The sequence below is a fragment of the Desmodus rotundus genome, chromosome 9 (genome assembly GCF_022682495.2).
Source record: "Desmodus rotundus isolate HL8 chromosome 9, HLdesRot8A.1, whole genome shotgun sequence".
In the NCBI taxonomy this organism is placed as follows: domain Eukaryota; kingdom Metazoa; phylum Chordata; class Mammalia; order Chiroptera; family Phyllostomidae; genus Desmodus; species Desmodus rotundus.
This window is the reverse complement of record NC_071395.1, coordinates 106395988-106413024: the sequence shown is the minus strand read 5'-3', so window position 1 is coordinate 106413024 and position 17037 is coordinate 106395988. Positions and strand designations below refer to the sequence as shown.

Genomic DNA, 17037 nt, shown 5'->3' with positions numbered 1-17037 from the left:
GAAACGCCCCTCACGTCAGCCGCGCCCCCTTGCTGCCTAGGCAACGGCGGCACGGCGGCGCGCCGGCTGGGGACGCCGAAAGCGAGTGGGCGGGGCTCAGATGCCGCTGAGTTCATACGTCACGGAGGGCGGGCCTTCCCCGAAGTTTGAATTCAGGCCAATAATTTTTTATTGAACGCCTATTGTGAATCGGGCACTGAATATACCAAGCGTTGGAGAAACAGGTGAATGAAGCCGGGGTCAAGTCATTCCGTGTGTATCTACTGTAGTTATCCCTTGCCCTGGTCGTCTCATCCTTTCCTGTGTACATTTCTGGAGACTCGGAGATGTGAAGGGCTGCAGGAATAATGCTGTCCTACAGTCTCTCCGGAGTTCAGCTCCCTTGCTTATATGGCCACGTTCTCTCGGCCTCTAAAACCTTCCCTTGACCATATTAGGAGAGGCAGCTGCTGGGGGCGTTGCCAGGATCTAAAGATAGGGGCCCCTGCCTCAGATGCCAAACGCCATAGGGCAGCGGGAGCCACCATGGCACGGTGAGTGTTCCTGGTACCCTTTTTCCCTTTAGATTAATTCCTTGCCCCACGTTTTCTGGACGCCAGAGGTTCTGCGAGATCCCATGGGAACCCCAGATCCCAGGTTTCTATAACTTTGTGGTGGTTAGAGGCAGTGTGACCTCAGGGGTCTCCATGACTCCCCCTACCTCTCTACTCTCACACTTTAAACATTTTATTTATTTATTGAATTTTAAAAAGAGAGAGAGAGGAAGGGAGAGCCTCATTGATGTGTTGTCCCACTTATTTATGCATTCATTGGTTGATTCTTGTATGTGCCCTGACTGAGAATCCAACCCACAATCGTGACACATCAGGATGATGCTCCAGCCCTGGCTGGTGTGGCTCAGTGGATTGAGCACCCGCCTGTGAAACACAGGGTCACCGGTTCGATACCCAGTCAGGGCACGTGCCTGTATTACCGGCCAGGTCCCCACCCGTCAGGGTGTGCAAGAGGCAACCACACATTGATGTTTCTCTCCCTCCCTTCCCCTCTGTCTTAAAAAAGGATCTCTAACCAACTGAACTACCTAGCCAGGGCCAACTCTACTCCCACGCTTTCGATTCTCCCCAGATTCACCCTCACCACACACACCCATTCCCATCACCCCCCTTCCACCTCATCTTGTTTCATTTAGCTCCATTTTGACAGGGCTGTAGCATAAAATATCTGTATATCTTCCCCTCCTCCCGTCTTTCCCAAATGCTCTCAGTCTTCCCTCTCCCAGCCCTATGAAGCCCCACCTCAACTCCTCTTCAGGCAGCAGGCCCGGACCCTGTGGTACGACAGGCCCAGGTATGTGTTCATGGAGTTTTGTGTTGAGGACAGCACTGATGTCCATGTGCTCATAGAAGACCACCGCGTTGTGTTCAGGTAATGGGCCCCCCTCCGCAGAGCCCTGTTTCCCAGGAACATTTCCCTTCCGCTAGTGCCCCACCCTCCCTCCTGCTTGTCCTCATCTGCGTTGTCTCCTCAGCTGCAAGAACGCTGATGGAGTGGAGCTGTACAACGAGATTGAGTTCTATGCCAAGGTGAACTCCAAGGTAAGGATGGGGTGGGACGGTAAGGTTTGGATGGGAAGGCTGCCTGGAAAAGTGGGAGATTCATCCTACACCTCAGACTCTCAGAACGAGGCTCTCTATCCGGCAGGACTCTCAGGATAAGCGCTCTGGCCGCTCCATTACTTGCTTTGTGAGGAAATGGAAGGAGAAAGTGGCCTGGCCCCGGCTCACCAAGGAGGATATCAAGGTAGGGAGTGGCCTGCTCTTTCTCCTGTGCTCTCTACCCGTGTATGCAGGTGCCCAAGTTAGGTCTGGGAATCGCCGTAGCCTCCTTTTCCCACCAACATTTAGTCACTCCCTAGGTCCTGCCTCTTTGACTTCCTGGATAATATCGAATCCATTCCTTTATCTCTTCCTAATTCAGGCCTCATGCAAGTTTGTTGTGTATTTTCAGCTGGCCCCCGATCTATTTAATGCATTGCTCCCATTCTGGTCTGTCTAAAACACACATTTGACTGTGTCAGACCCTTCCTGAAGATTCTTCAGTGTCTTCTTTTCTCCTAAAGGCTGCAAATTGGCTGTCTACTGGTTGGGTCTGGATCTCATATTTATTTTAGTACTCTTCACAGTGTTAAAAATTACTTTGTTTGGTTACTGATATTTAGAATCTTTGATTAGTTGCTGACATATAAAAATGTGGACATTTCACCTACAAGTCCAGATTATTAATTTCTCTTGAAAAATGGAGATTTTGGCCACACTGGTCTAAAACTCCCGAATGCCTAGAGTTGGCGCTTTAAATGGGGCATGTGGTCCACCTCACTTTACTGCTTTTTATTATCTTCCTGATTCTTCCAGGCATTCAAGCTCATAACTTTTGCCCTTTAGGTTGAAGTCCAAGAACCATAGCATAACATATAAGATCATGCCCTGGCCAGTCCTCCCGCTGTAGCCTTGCATCCCTTTACTCTCTGCCTCAAACTTCACATTCCAGCCACAACAAGCTGCTTGCAGCTCTTTTGCACATATCAGGCTTTGTACCTTTGCTCAAGCTGAGCCTTCTTCCTGGAAAGCCTCCATCACCTCTAACTTCTCCCACCTACCTCCTGTTCATCCTTCAAGGCCACGCGACTCCAAGAAGCCTGGATTCCCAAAATATCCCCTATACAACGTACCACCACCCTTCCCACACTGTATTATAATGATTTGTTTACATTTCCCTTCTCCACTTGCTTCTTGGTGGCTGGGACTATGCATTGAACATTTTTATGATCCCAATGCCAATCTCAGAGTCTGGCCCATTGTATGTGTTCCATAAATATCTGTTAAATGAAGGAGTGAATAACTTCTCTATCTGTCTAAGTGTGGGAACTTGGAACATGGGCCTCGAAGGGTTGTCCCTGTCTTGCTTGGTTGACTCTGTGATACTTTATGGCAGTTATATGTCCACATGTGGTACCTCCCCAGTCAGTCTGCTTTTGGAGGGCAGTATTTCTGTGCTTTTCCGTACTATGCCTGGCATTGTGCTTAATAGGTTCCTGGTAAATCTTTATGGATGGTGGTCATGACGTGTCAGTCTGAAGGTGGGGTTAGTCAGAGGGGTGCTGTTGGGAAGACTACTCCCATTGGCCTTCCCCAAGCATGCTTCCGTGCACACAGCCATGCTTTTCTGCATGCTTCTGTTGCCCTCCTGGCCTGAGACTCTCCGTGCTTCTTCTTGCAGCCAGTGTGGTTGTCTGTGGACTTTGATAACTGGAGAGACTGGGAGGGGGATGAAGAGGTGGAGCTGGCTCAGGTGGAACATTACGCAGAGGTAATGCCGTTTTGCGCCCATCTTGGTCACTTTCTGTGTCCCTGTACACATTCTCTGGAGGGTTGTCATCAGGGCTAGGCAGAAATACATTAGCTCCCCAGACCGGCTGCTCATTGGTGCTGATATTCTTTACGTTTTTTATGCAATGTTTATTTATTAGGGAAATTGTATACATAGATTCATTCACTATTCATAGAGTATAGCCTGTGTTCTGAAAAGTTTGGCTAAACCTTTTTCTGTTTTTCTGTAATTTTTGTTCTCTCTCATGTGTGTGTGTTGTATGTGTGCGTTTTATTGAGCCAGACAACTTTATGAGAAGCTCAAACTAAGCAGCATAAAATTCACACGAAAAGCCACTATTTCCCATAAATTGCACCCTGCCACGTGTTACTTGGTTTCAGAATTTCAGCATTAGTTATTTAAGTTGCAAAAACACTAGCAGATCCTGACCTGGATTAATAAGGAGGGTCCTCTGTGTGTGTTTAAGTTTCCTTTTAAAAAGGAAATCAATGTACTTTTCTCTAATTCATTCCCCTGATGTGTTAGGGGTTTTAAAGATAGGGCAATTGTCTGGCTGGGGCCGTTCTGGGGTCCATCAGTATGCAGGTTGCTCTTCTCTCTTGTGACTACTTTTCTCTTCCCACTAGCTTCTGAACAAGGTCCGTGCCAAGAGACCTCCCCCTGCCATGGATGACCTGGATGTAAGTAAAGCCTGTCTCTCAACCCTTCAGCTTCCCTGTTGCCCTTAAAAATAAGATACTAGAAAGCTCCTGTCTCTGTTCCTAGCACACAGTGATTCTTCGTGCATGTTAGCCAAATTTGAATTTGACACAGGAGGTTGAATGTTCTCCAGGCTTCAAAACCCCAGCAAGACCCTCCTCATTTCCATCTCTCCATCCTAGGACAGATTTGGCTCTGTTGACTACCTCTGCAGCTGTAAGGAGCAGTAGCATTAATTGAAATTCTGAAACTAAATGATATATGACAGAGTGCTGCTCATTGAGTCCTAGTGATTTACTTTATTTTCCAAAGTTTAAATCCTTCTGTATGAGCTTCCCAAGAAGTTGTGTGACTCAGAACATCACAAAAGAAAATGGAGAGCACAAGGGAGTGAGCAGTGTTTATGAACACAAATGTGTAGAGTGTGTTTTGCACACTGTTCAGGTGCTTTTGTCTTCTTCTTTTTTCCCAGGATGATTCTGACAGTGCCGATGCAACAAGTAATTAACTTCTGTGCAGCAGAGCTGGGGAGGATGTTGCGGCCATCTTCGATTCATTCTGACAGCTACCGCCTGGGCCCTTGTCCAGCTGTTTGGCTGTGCACTAGGGTCCTCTGGGATCTCAGGTCTTTCCTAGAAGCTCTTAATTAAGAGTCCTCCTATTTCTTTTTCCTAGGCACTTGACTATGGCTGCTGTATCTGATGGCAGAATAGCAAAGGAGTAGACTGGTGGCACTTCTGACTTCCTACCAATTGGCTGTAATCTTTGTGATCAGGCCACTCAGCAGGGCTCTCTTGAGTATTTGAGCATGTGTGTGTATGTGGTAGAGCAGAAGCCAAAGAGGCAGCAGATGGTTCATAATAAATCCCTAGGAACTGGTCTGTTTCTTTCCTGCTTGTACTTCTACCTCCTGGAGGCGAGCCTCTTCTCCCTCTGTAGTTCCTCTCTAAGGGATGGGTGGGTGTCAGAGACCCTGGCCCTCACTGTTGAGACTGGAAGAAAGGTGGTGGAAGCAGGCTGTAACCAAGGTGTATGGGGGTGGGGGGCGGAACTTCCCGCGCACAGATCTATGCTCTGGTTTCTCAGAGCAGAAACCAGCCTTTCGCTATAAGGCTCATACCGCCACCCCTAGAACCAGCCAGAAACGTGCCTCAGCTTCCTGCATACTCCAGAAATCTCTTTATACTTTTATTTACTTTATTTACTCTTGAGAGAGAGGAGAAGGGAGGGAGAAAGTGGGGGAGAGAAACAGTCTGAGAGAAACATTGATGGCTGCCTCTTGAATGCTCCCAGGTGGGGACCTGGCCCACAACCCAGGCGTGGGCCCTGACTGGGAATCAAACCGGTGACCCTTTGGTTTGCAGTCCAGTACTCAACCCACTGAGGCACACCAGCCAGAAATCTTCATACTTTTAAAGCTGACTTTAGTTCTTAAACTTGAAAAAAAGCTGCTAATATACAGTTATATTTGTATTGTACAATTTACTATTTATTATCTCATTAAAATTTTTGAATTTCATATCAACCCTTTAACATAATTAGGTCTTCATAGGTGATCAAAGAGGTCACAATAAGTGGCAAAGTTGGGACTTGAATTTATACAGCATGTCCCCCATCCACAATTCTGAAAACTGAAAAGTTCTGAAAACTGACCAAAAAAAAAAAAAGAAAAAAGACACCAAAGCTTATTTGGCAGCAAAACATGACCTAAAATGATGTGAGGCTATTTATAGTCTGTTTATTCCATGTAGTGTATTTCTCAGCATAAATATCAATGAGTTTGATTACCTGATTTTGCTCCAGAGTTCCAAATGGAGTATGCTCTCTCCATTACTACCTAAAAAATCCTAAATTCTGAAAAATTCTAAATTCCGAAACATCTGGAATCTTCAGGCTTTTTATTAGTTGATTTGAAAAAGCAGAAAGAAAGTTAATTTTAACTTTTCAATGGCTTAAAGTGTTAAGGTATTGATTGCAGCTTGTTAACTTCTTTATCTACACGGTCCAATTACGTAGCTCTAGTCACACGTTGTACTTGAAAGGTGGCCAGTTCGGACTGAGATGTGAGTGTAAAATACACACCAGGCTTCGAAAATCTTGTATGGGGAAAAAATTCATTTTTATATACCTACTACATGATGAAAAATATTCTGGATGTGTTGAGTTAAATAAAATCTATCATTAAAAATGTGGCTTGTATTACATTTCCATTAGGCACGCTGCCTTGTATCCAAGCCAGTACCAGCCCCACCTCTACCTAACACTCAGCCCTGGGGCCCAACGGGCTAACCTCAGTGCCTTGACGAGTTCAGGCCGCAGTTTTATCCTCTGGTCATCTTCAAAGTCTTACAACAATTGCTATATAACCCGAAATGTGTGTAAATCGCATTTTCATAAATTTGTCCCAATCCCACCCCGTTCCTTGCTCTCTCGCTTCTGCGCAGAGGCGCGCCCGTAAGGAGGATTGTCCGCCTTCGGCCCCCGTCCGCCCCCTGGCGTTACAGTGCGCCGCGTCCCCGCGTCCGGGGGGGGGGGGGGGGGGCGGGGGGAAACAGCGATGGCGTTCCGGTGTCAGCGGGACAGCTACGCCCGGGAGGTGCGGCCGGCCTGGCGCAACCCGATGCTGCTGAGCAGAGGGGGCGGTGCGGGAGGAGGGCGCCGTGTGGAGGGACAGCCGAGCCTGGCTCAGTCCGGGTGTACCGAGGGCTGGGGTCGGGGCTCGTTCGCTCATCTCTCTGTCTGTTCAGTTCACCACCACCGTGGTCTCCTGCCGTCCCGCGGAGCTGCAAACCGAAGGAAGCAATGGCAAGAAGGAAGTGCTGAGCGGGTTTCACGTGGTGCTAGAAGACACGCTGCTTTTCCCCGAGGGCGGGGGACAGGTAACGGGCACCTCCTTTCCTCCTCTCCCCTCCCACGGAGCCCCTAATTCCTTTCTGCGCAGGTGGAAGATGGTCTGCTGCTCTTCCGTCCCCCAGCCGTAGTGAACACGATGGAAGTTCAGTTCACTTCATTTGCCCATTCAACAGATATTCATCAACAAATACTTACCTAGCCATAACACATTCGGGTGCTATTCCAGGCTCTAAGGATAAGGGCTTAACAAAACAGTCCCTCTGCGTACATAGAATACTAGTATTTACTGGAGAGGACTGACAAAACTGTTAGTAGATAAGTGCTGTAAATAAAATGAAAGCCTGAGGGAAAGAGTGATAGATGTTCTCTTAGGTAGGGGGCAAGTAATTTCAGTAGAGACCTAAGAGAAGTGAGGGGGTAAGCCATTCTGAATGTCTGGTGGTGCTGCTGGGGGAGGGGTGAGTATTCCTGGTAGCAGGAATAAGGAGTGCAAAGGCCCTGAGGTAGGAATTAGCTTGGTGTTTGACAAGAACTAAAAATGGTTCCCATGACCAAGCACGACAGAGGGCAGACTTATCAGAGCTGTGACTGGGTAGCAACAAGGTCCAATGCGAACACGGGAAAGGTGAAAAATAACACCAAAGGTGGGCATTAGGGGAGAGGCTCTTCCAGCAGAGATAACCGCACAGAGGCAGGGAAGCATGAAGAATCTGACAAGTCTAGGTAACTGCAAATAGTCAGATGTGGTTGGAGTCTCTGGTGTGTGTTGGCTGATGACAGGCAGGAAATGACCTTGGAATGGTGAGCGGAGGCCAGTTCAGAGGTCCCTGAGGGATGTGTTAAGGCCTGGACTTCATCCAGGAAGCTATGGCAAGCCATGGAGGTACTTAGGCAAAGAAATGACATGGGAGAACATGTTCAGAAAACTTGATCGTGACAAAGTTCCAGCTTCCTATGAGCGTCGTCATTATTACAAGGATTTTCCCAACACGGAGGGAGGTTTGCTGACCTGCTGGAGAAAGTTTGTGACCTCAGGCAACCACAGAACATCTCATTTTATATGACACTTCTTTTAGGAAGTCCTTGATTTCTTAAGTCTGTTGGGTCTCTTTCCTTTGAGCTCCTAGAACGTACTTTTTCATGTTATGGCGTGTGGTAGATCATATTGCAGTTACTTGTTTGCATGTCTTTATTATTCTGCAGACTCTCAAGCTCCACGAGAGACCAGGTCTTGTTTACGTTGTATGTTAGGCTGGCACAGTGTCTTGTAAGCAGTTGGCATTTGATATTTTTTTAAGTGAATGGATATTTTTATTTTTTATTTTAATCCTCACCTGAGGATATGTTTTATTGATTTTTTGAGAGTGAGGAAGGGAGAGAGAGAGAGAGAGAAACATCAGTCGGTTGCCTCCTGTAACCTAGGTATGTGCCCTAACCAGGAATCGAAACTGTGCCTTTTGGTGTATGGGATGGCTCTCCGGCCAACTGAGCCACCCGGCGAGGGCTGGATGAATATTTCTGAATCTAATTCTAGTATCAGTGCGGAAGATGGAGTGGAGGGAAGGAAGAAAATTTGGGTCATTTTAGAAGTTATTGAAAGATAAGGATCTAAACTGAGGGAATGAGAGTGAGGATTAAGGTTCTTTGGGTTTTACTGAAATCTTCATTGTTGTAGTTACAGTCTTTGTTTTAATCCTGTTACTCTGTTCTGTGGAACAAAACGTACAGGTGTTGAGAGTGAAGAGGACAGAGACAGTTCCCTCGTGGAACCAAGTGGACCACCTCACTTGGCATTCCATGGGGAATCTCCAATTCCGGGTGTGTTTCTCACACACTTCCCTAGAGGGTCTTTGTATCCAGGAATTAGGGTGAATCCCGCCTTCCACCACTGATTATTCTTTCTTCTTTTCCTCAGCCTGATGACCGCGGTACAATCAATGACGTGTCTGTGCTGAGAGTGACCCGCCGGGGGGCCCAGGCGGATCATTTCACACAGATGCCCCTGACCCCTGGGACTGAGGTCCATGTCCGGGTGGACTGGGGGCGGAGGTTTGACCACATGCAGCAGCATTCAGGTAGGTGAGGCGAACATGGGGGTGCTGTGGGGGGGGCATGGAGGGGCAGCTGCTGTGGGGGGTCATGGAGGGGCAGGTGCTGTGTGGGGGGGGGCACCACGGTGATGGAGGTACGGTTTGGGGTCTCCGGGAGTCAGCCTTTTGGAAAAGGTAGATATTCAGACTCTGCTCCAATTGAGGCAGGGTACGATAGATGTTACAAGAGCAATGTGAGCAATTAAAGTAAAAGTATTAGAATAACTGCTGTATTTGAGTATTATTAACTTTCCATTTAGTATCTTTATCTGGATGTCTCATAAGCTTCTTAAACTCAGAATGTCCAAAACGGAATTAAAAAGTCGCCCAGCCTTGACCAGTGTGGCCCAGTTGGGTGTCGTTCCTTGAAGTGAGAGGCCGCTGGGTCCATTCCCAGTCAGGGCACGTGCCTAGCTTGTGGTTTTGGTCCCTGGTCAGGGCACGTGCGAGAAGCAACCGATCAGTCTCTCTCTCACATCGATGTTTCTCTCCCTTTCTCCCTGACATCCCCCTCTCTCAAAAAATAAATAACTCTTAAAAAGAAATGTCGCCCACTCCCCCAGACCTGGTCTTCCAATAGCATTCTCTGTGTCCATGGCATGGCATTAGCATCCACCCGGTTGCCGAGGTGCTGGAAGTCAGTGCAGACACGTCTGTGGGGATAGCGGTGGGTCACCAAGTCCCACCGGCCTCTTTCTGAACACATCTCTGTTCCCTCCCGCTGTCAGCGTGATCGTCTCAGTCCCAGCTCTCATGGTCTCCCCAGGTCTCTGTGACGGCCTCGTGGCTACTCTCCCCACATTCAGTCTTGCTTCTTTGCAGCCTGTTCTTCCCAAAGGAGCCAAAATAATCTTTAAAAAATTAAAACCTGGCCCTGGCTGGTGTGGCTCAGGGGTAGGAGTGTTGTCCCATAACCCAAAGGTTGCAGGTCCGATTCCTGGTCAGGGCATGTGCCTGGGTTGTGGGTTTGTCCCCCGTCCAGGTGCGTGTGGCCCTGGTCGGGACACCTACAATCCCTGGTCCTGGCCCCAGTCTAGGTGGGTGCGGAGGCATCTGATCGATGTTTCTCTTGAATCGATGGTTCTTTCCCTTCCTCTCTCTCTATAAAAAGGCAAATAAAAAAAGAGTTCTTGGGTGAGGCTTAAAAAATTTTTTAAATCTGATCATGTCACTCTCCTGCTTAAAGCTTTTCAAAGGCTTCCTGTTGCTCATTACAAAGCTAGATTTGTCACAGCCACCAAGCCCTGCCCGTCTGCTGCCCCAGCCTCAGCTGGTATCCCTCCCTCTTGCTCCCTGCTTCCTGGCCATGCTGGCCTTCCTCGATTCCTTGAGCACATCCTGATTCTTTCCTCCTCCAAGGCCTTTGGCTGTGTTATTCCCATTGCCTTCATAGTTAATTCCTGCTGTATCTAATGTTAAGCCCTGTGCCTTGCCTGTGGTAGGCACTTGATAAATATTTATCGAATGAATGTGGCACATTTGAACTTCAGTTCAGAGCCTGCCTCTGATAAGCTACATTGCTTTGGCAAGTTATTTGACATCTCTGTGCCTCAGTTTTCTCATTGTGAAATGGCATCATAAAGCCTCCTGCAGAAAGCTTGTGAGGATTTTCAATAAAATAGTTCAAGAATATTACCCGTTGCCCGACAAGTCTTCAACAGGGAGCGTTTCTGTGACGCTGCTGTGGGAATGTGTGGCCGTCTGGGCTCCTCACTCTTCTGCCCCTTTTCTCTGCTCAGCGCAGCATCTCATCACAGCGGTTGCTGACCATCTGTTTGGGCTGAAGACGACATCATGGTGAGCGGGAGGCATCGGACTAACCGTAGAGCGTGCCCCTGACCGCTGGCTCCTTCCCCGGCAATGGGCAGGGGGAGGGGGGGTGAGAGGTGTTCAAACCCCGCTGTGTTCTCCTGTTCGTCCTGAAGAGGGGGTGGCGGACAACTGGGTGTTTCTTAGGGGAGACGCCGGGGTGAGAGGAGAGACACCTGCCCTTGCTTAGGAAGGACCGTAGAATTTTGAGCCTAAAGACCTACAGGGTGAATCCTGGCTGTGTGACCTCGGTCACGTTCTTTCCCACCCCTCCCCCGTAAGATGGAAGTGACGATCTACCTTGTAGGACTCTTGTGAGGATTAAACAAGATAATATACGTGGCCATTCTTTGTAAACTGTAAACTTTCTTATTTTATTATTGCCGTCATTATCAGCATCCTGTGGCTACTGTAATTCTCCTGACAGGGAGTTAGGGCGACTCCGGTGTGTGATTGAGCTGGACAGCCCCTCTGTGACGGCACAGCAAGTGGCTACCATTGAGCAGAGTGTCAATGAAAAAATCAGAGACCGGTTGCCCGTGAATGTGCGAGAACTGAGCTTAGACGACCCTGAGGTGGAGCAGGTGAGGGAAGAGCCAGTGGGGCGGCTTCTGTAGAATGGCCCTCCAGGGGCTTCTCTCCCAAATTCAGACCGCCCCTTGTCATCCCCTGTTTTCCAGGTGAGGGGCCGGGGTCTGCCGGATGATCACGCTGGGCCCGTTCGAGTTGTCACCATCCAGAGTGTTGATTCCAACATGTGCTGTGGGACCCACGTGAGCAATCTCAGCGACCTTCAGGTGGGTGAGGAAGGGCTTTTGAATGGCTGGGGGAGAGGGTGTCAGGGGAGTACGGGGTCGTGACAGGGCTGGGGGTGCTAGAAGGGGACAGCTGAGGAGTCCTGAGCGCAATCGCTCCTTTTCTGCTTCCCAGCAGAGGGGAGGTCTGGGTGTGTCCTTACCTTGGGCCCAGCACCCGCCCTGGCTCCTGCATGTGCGTGTGTGTGTTACCCCCTCGCCTCATGCAGGTCATTAAGATTCTGGGCACTGAAAAGGGGAAAAAGAACAAAACCAACCTGATATTTCTGGCTGGGAACCGGGTGCTGAAGTGGATGGAGAGAAGTTACGGAACTGAAAAAGCACTGACCACACTGCTTAAGTATGCCCCCTTCGGGTGCCGCCCGTTTCTCAGGTCCCGGACCCCCAGGGCTTAGCGCTCCTGCCTGTAAGGCAGGCAGGATACTCTCTCTGGGGGGTAAGGTGTCCTCGTAAATGTTAAGTGCTGTGGATGTATGCCCAACAGCAAAAGCAACTGGGAAGCTGGGCGGATCTCCACGGGCCTCTCACTTGCAGGTGTGGGGCAGAGGATCACGTGGAAGCAGTGAAGAAGCTGCAGAACTCCACCAAGCTCCTGCAGAAGGTGATTATTGCCTGGAGGCTGGAGAGGTTGTGGGCTCTGCGTGGAATAGGCTGCCTGGACCCAGCCTCTCCACCTAACCACACGGGTAGTTTGTCAGGGGCGTGGGAGGGAGAATGAAATGGAGGGAAGGTGGTGCTCTCCTGTTACCCTCCCCACCCGTTTCAGAACAACCTGACCATGCTGAGAGACCTGGCTGTGCACGTGGCCCACAGCCTCAGGAGCAGCCCTGACTGGGGAGGTGTGGTCTCATTACACAGGTGAGAGGCGAGGTGGGGCGGGGCGTGAGGCTCCAGGGCTCAGCCTGTCCCCTGTGCCCTGCGTAGTGGCTGGCGGGTCTTTCACTGGCATTCTCAAGGCTGGGTGGACCCTAAGAAATGTGTTACCTGTAAGATTTCTTGGGTTTGATATGTCTTCACTCTGATTTCATCACTGTCCCTCACCTCCTTCACCGTTTCCCTCGGTGAGTCCTATGAAAGGGAGACAAGTAAATGCAAAGCTTGTTAGGAACCGCTGATTCTGAGAAGGATGTCCTGCTGGCCCTCAGCCAGCGCTCTTTGTCTCTGCTAAGGGTGTCTGAGATTCGCACAGACCGGCGGCAGGCAGGCTGGGTGTCCTGTGGTTTCCCAGCTCCCATCTCCAACGTGCATCTCACGTCTGTGCCTTTTGTTGTAGGAAGGAGGGTGATTCTGAGTTCATGAATATCATCGCCAATGAGATCGGGTCAGAGGTGAGAGGGGCGTGAGGTTCTCCGTGCGCCCCGGGCAGAGACCTGAGCGAGGTGTCAGTTTAGCTGCAGTACCTCCGCAGGAACACACGGAGAGCAGAGGATAGCGGTTCCTTCAGTGCTGTTTTCCTGCGACCAGAGCTGTGAACCAAGCTCTGCTTTAGGAGTCGAGCTAGGTCTGTGGTAATGACTGTCTGGGCCTGAGACGTTCACCAGTCTCCAAGCTCCTTTTACAGAGCTGGAGCTTCTCCGCGCCACCCAGATTTATGTGCGCTGAGGGTTTATCATAGAAACCAAGGATCGACGAGGCCCTCTGAAGGCTGACCCTCCATTTTCCTTTTGCTCTGGCTTCAGCGGCCCTTCCCTGTGCTGACAGTCCTAACTTCCAGGTCTCTCTTCCATATTTACTCCCAAACCACTTTTTGGGATACCTATTCTAGGCACAGCAGTGTGTATATCTCTCCTTGTAATTCTGTCGCCATTTATAATTCAGGGGGGTCCGTGCTAGAGGCAGAGGAGCACCTTACCTGAAGCGGCGGGGAGGTTTGACGGAAGGGGGCCTTGAGGACTACTAGGTGGCCACAGACAAGGGGGCAGAGGCGGCCAGGCCGAGTGAAGCACAGAGGTTTTGGAAGCATGGGGTGCACGGGGGATGGGTGGCGGCCAGGCTGCCAAGGTTGCCCGACAGGTCACGAAAGGTGTTTTATGTTTGGCCGTGGTCAGGAGGGTCTTCTTAATGTTGAATGAGCCGAAGTTCCTGTGGTCACTTTCAGAAAGTTTCTTGGCTCCGGTGGGCAGAGGGGAGGGTCTGCATTATCACTCATCACTGGTGATTTGGGGGGGGGGGGGAGCTGTTTTATTTTGAATTGAGGTACAACATTGTTTAAGTTTAAGGTGTACAACATGTTGATTTGATGTATTTATAATTGCAATATGATTTTCAAATCTGTTCTCGAGACTAAGCATAGTGCACAGGTTAGAGGGTTTGACCCCAGATCCTCAAGTATCAGGGTTCATCTCCTTGTCTTCCCCCCTAGGAGACGCTCCTGTTCTTAACGGTGGGCGATGAGAAAGGCGCTGGCCTCTTCTTACTGGCAGGGCCAGCGGAGGCCGTGGGGACCCTGGGGCCCAGGTAAGCTTCCGTGGACCGTCTTGCAGGGTGGGGAGCCTGTAAGCCTAACCTCATACAGCCCTTCACCGACGACAAAGGCCACCACGTCTGCAGTCTCATTTCGATCCACTTCACAGACCTGTGTGGTGGGCCGAAATAATTACCACCACCTCTCATTCCCAGTTTCACAGGAAGGGGGTTGCACACCACGCGCCTGGGGCCCCACCAAGTGGCAGAACTGAGTCTCGAACTCAGGACTTTGGGCCCTAAAGCTCATGTGCTTCGTTTTTTCGTTTAGAAATTGGGATTCGTAAGTTAGACAAGAACATAGGTGCTGGGTTATCAGCAGGCAGATAAAGCAGATGCTTAAGGCACCAGCAAAGCAGAGGCACAGACTCTTTGGGGGGAAAAATTTAGGATTTTGAAATGAAATTAAAGGCATTGATGTAATCGTTAGTGTAAAATCAGAACTTTGTTGGATTTCTTTCTTGGATTGTTGTTTACATTTCATTTTAAATTAGTTGTGGTGGTGGTGTGCCCCCTGTTGTTTCGAATAAGAGTTTTCAAAGTCCCGAGTGGCTCTGATGAATATGTGTTCACTCTAAAGCATTGTAGGAAAACATAAGCTTTTAAAATAGAGGTTCCTGACAGGTAGCCAGAATTGGCCTATAGACTGGTTTGGCCTGTGTACTATTTTAATTTTTTTTTTAAGGTTTTATTGATTTATTTTTAGAAAGATGGGGAGGTAGAAAGAGGAGGAGAGGAACATCGATGTGTGAGAGATACTTTGACTGGTTGTACGCCCGCAACCAGGGACCTGGGCTGCGGCCCAGGCATGTGTCCTGACTGGGAATCGAACCAGCGACCTTTCAGTTCACAGCCAGTGCTCAATCCACTGAGCCACCCCAGCCAGGGCTAAAATACATAGTTCTAGCTTTTCCCAAAAAAAGAGGGGGAAAGGCACTCTTCTGGGAACACTGGGCCCACACTCCATGTGATAATGTGGAACCTGCACACGGGCACCCTCTTCAGACAGGACAGGCGTGTCCATGTTGCCACGGTCCCACTCTTCTCACTCGCCCCCAGTTTGCCTCGGTGCCGCTCCCCTTGGGTGTTATGTCTGCAGTCCTCCGCCCCTAGTGCACGCTCTCCTGCTCCCTGGAGGTGGCCGTAATTTACCCAGACACTCCTGTTGTTTCCAGTTACTCTCACAGTAAGCAAGGTGTGTTACCTTTGTGCACCTGTGCAAGTATTTTTACGAAGGATTTCTAGAAGCCATCTACTCTTCCTCTCTCTTCCCCAGGCCCACGGGGAAAGACTCGGGGCTGCTCTGGGTGGCTTTTCCCTTGAAGCCCTCCCTCCCCTCGACTGTATCTATCTCTGCTTCCCAGGGTGGCTGAGGTGCTGGAAGGGAAAGGAGCGGGGAAGAAAGGCCGCTTTCAGGGTAAGGCCACCAAGCTGAGCCGGCGGGCAGAGGCGCAGGTGCTTCTCCAGGACCACATGGGCACCCAGAGCGCCGAGGAGTGAGGACCCGGAGCCTGTCTGTGCTGCTGCCACTGGGAACGGGCCTCCAATATCCACAGAGTCTCTTGGACAATAAAATAGTTTGACTTGCGATGACCGTGGTGCCAAGTGTGACGAATTTCTGTAATACACACTAGTGTGTTTGTGCAGTAAGCATCTGAGTAAACAGCTCCCTAGTTTGGTCCCATTAGACGTAACCTACGTGAGTGAGTGTGATGTCGATGAAGCGCACTGACTTAGGAAAGCTAGCTGCAGCCTTTCTTCACGAAGAACCACAGCTGCCAAAGGAGACTGCGAGTCAGGCTGGAGGCTCAACCCAGGGCTTAGACTCATTCGGGTTAAAAATTTATTTATTTTTAGAGAGAGGAAGCGGGGAGAGACAGACATTGATTTTGTTATTCCACTTATGTATACATTCACTGGTTGCTTCTTGTATGTGCCCTGCCCGGGGATCGAACCTGCAACCTTGGGGTGGTGTGGGATGACGCTAACCAACTGAGCCACGTAGCCAGGGCATCATTCACATCTTTTTGTTCTTTGTTTTTTCCTTACCTCTTTTTCTGGTCTTATATTTCAGAACTGTAAAATTTTAATGACTTTGCAAATAGGTCAAGAAACTATAAAAACAGAGTAGAAAGATGCTCCAATTCTTACAGAGGCAGAAAAAGGATGGAAAGAGATACCATGAAGACTAATCCAAAGAATGCTGGGGTAGCATTATTAAACTGAGTTAAACTAAATGAGACTTTAAGGCCATAAGCTATAATACTTTAAGAATCATTGTTAGAGATCAAGAGGGACATGTGATGAAAAAAAAGGAGATGAAGTTCTAAATTTGTGTCTAATAACAGCTTCAAGGTACATAAAGCAGACGTTGACAGGTCTAAAAGGAGAAACAAATTCACAATTGAAAGAAGATTTAAACTCATGGTCCAGCAGCCGATAGAACAAGAGGAAGCACTGTCTTGAGGTTAAGAGCATAGACTCGGGGTTCCAGAGACCGGAGTAGAAACCCTGGCTTTGCACGTCTGTTAGGTGGGAAAATAAAATAAAGCTAGGAAGTGATTACTGTGAGCAGTTGGAGCAGCATCCCCAGGGGGAGCGGAGTGAAGCGGATGGAGAAGGGACCTGGGTGGGGCGGGAGGGGCGTTCCTGGGGTGCTGGCAGCGGTCCATTTCCTGGGTAGCAGTTACGGTGGTGTTTGCTTGACATTCATTATAGTCTGTGTGTGTGTTTTACTCCATGAGGCTAGATTTCACAATTTAAGAAAACACTAAAAAAAGTTGCAGTTCTGTCACTTGCCTTCAAGCTCCAGTTTCCTCACTGATGACAAGGCAGTGAGGGCAGCACCTGCTTTTTGGGGTGTTGTGAGGCCGCATACGCAACCGTGAGTGCTCAGGGGAACCCTGGACTCCCCAAGTTGA

General features: G+C 49.3%; 2 protein-coding genes across 8 annotated transcripts; both read left to right on the top strand.

The window, feature by feature from the left end:
• Positions 1–31: 31 nt before the first annotated feature.
• On the top strand, positions 32–6255 carry PTGES3L (prostaglandin E synthase 3 like). Of its 6 annotated transcripts, none has more exons than XM_053910610.2 (8): positions 32–224; positions 438–533; positions 1312–1425; positions 1529–1595; positions 1702–1800; positions 3277–3366; positions 4014–4067; positions 4559–6255. In XM_053910610.2, the coding sequence occupies exons 2-8, from the start codon at positions 526–528 to the stop codon at positions 4592–4594; spliced, it is 468 nt and encodes a 155-aa protein (XP_053766585.1). In that variant the 5' UTR covers positions 32–224; positions 438–525; the 3' UTR covers positions 4595–6255. The 6 variants fall into 6 exon arrangements, with proteins under 6 accessions (XP_053766585.1, XP_045045908.1, XP_045045907.1 ...); XM_053910609.1 differs by having other exon boundaries at positions 63–533; positions 4559–4586; positions 4762–6255; XM_045189973.3 differs by lacking the exon at positions 438–533 and having other exon boundaries at positions 34–224.
• Positions 6256–6553: 298 nt separating this feature from the next.
• Positions 6554–15706, top strand: AARSD1 (alanyl-tRNA synthetase domain containing 1). Of its 2 annotated transcripts, XM_045190328.2 has the most exons (12): positions 6554–6682; positions 6834–6965; positions 8855–9014; positions 10769–10826; positions 11266–11422; positions 11519–11635; positions 11863–11993; positions 12188–12254; positions 12420–12511; positions 12927–12981; positions 14016–14110; positions 15481–15706. In XM_045190328.2, exons 1-12 carry the CDS (start codon positions 6644–6646, stop codon positions 15614–15616), a joined length of 1239 nt encoding a protein of 412 aa, XP_045046263.2. In that variant the 5' UTR covers positions 6554–6643; the 3' UTR covers positions 15617–15706. The 2 variants fall into 2 exon arrangements, with proteins under 2 accessions (XP_045046263.2, XP_071075488.1); XM_071219387.1 differs by lacking the exons at positions 6554–6682; positions 6834–6965 and adding an exon at positions 8653–8757.
• Positions 15707–17037: the final 1331 nt, after the last annotated feature.

What these genes read in the sequence shown, in the direction of transcription:
- AARSD1 (XM_045190328.2), top strand. Translation starts at nt 6,644, where the DNA reads ATGGCGTTCCGGTGTCAGCGGGACAGCTACGCCCGGGAG. An exon ending in GGGCTGAAGACGACATCATG is followed by an intron (nt 10,827 to 11,265) that starts GTGAGCGGGAGG and finishes TTCTCCTGACAG; the next exon opens with GGAGTTAGGGCGACTCCGGT. An exon ending in GCAATCTCAGCGACCTTCAG is followed by an intron (nt 11,636 to 11,862) that starts GTGGGTGAGGAA and finishes CGCCTCATGCAG; the next exon opens with GTCATTAAGATTCTGGGCAC.
- PTGES3L (XM_053910609.1), top strand. Translation starts at nt 391, where the DNA reads ATGGCCACGTTCTCTCGGCCTCTAAAACCTTCCCTTGACCATATTAGG. An exon ending in GCGGGAGCCACCATGGCACG is followed by an intron (nt 534 to 1,311) that starts GTGAGTGTTCCT and finishes ACTCCTCTTCAG; the next exon opens with GCAGCAGGCCCGGACCCTGT. An exon ending in ATGCCAAGGTGAACTCCAAG is followed by an intron (nt 1,596 to 1,701) that starts GTAAGGATGGGG and finishes TCTATCCGGCAG; the next exon opens with GACTCTCAGGATAAGCGCTC.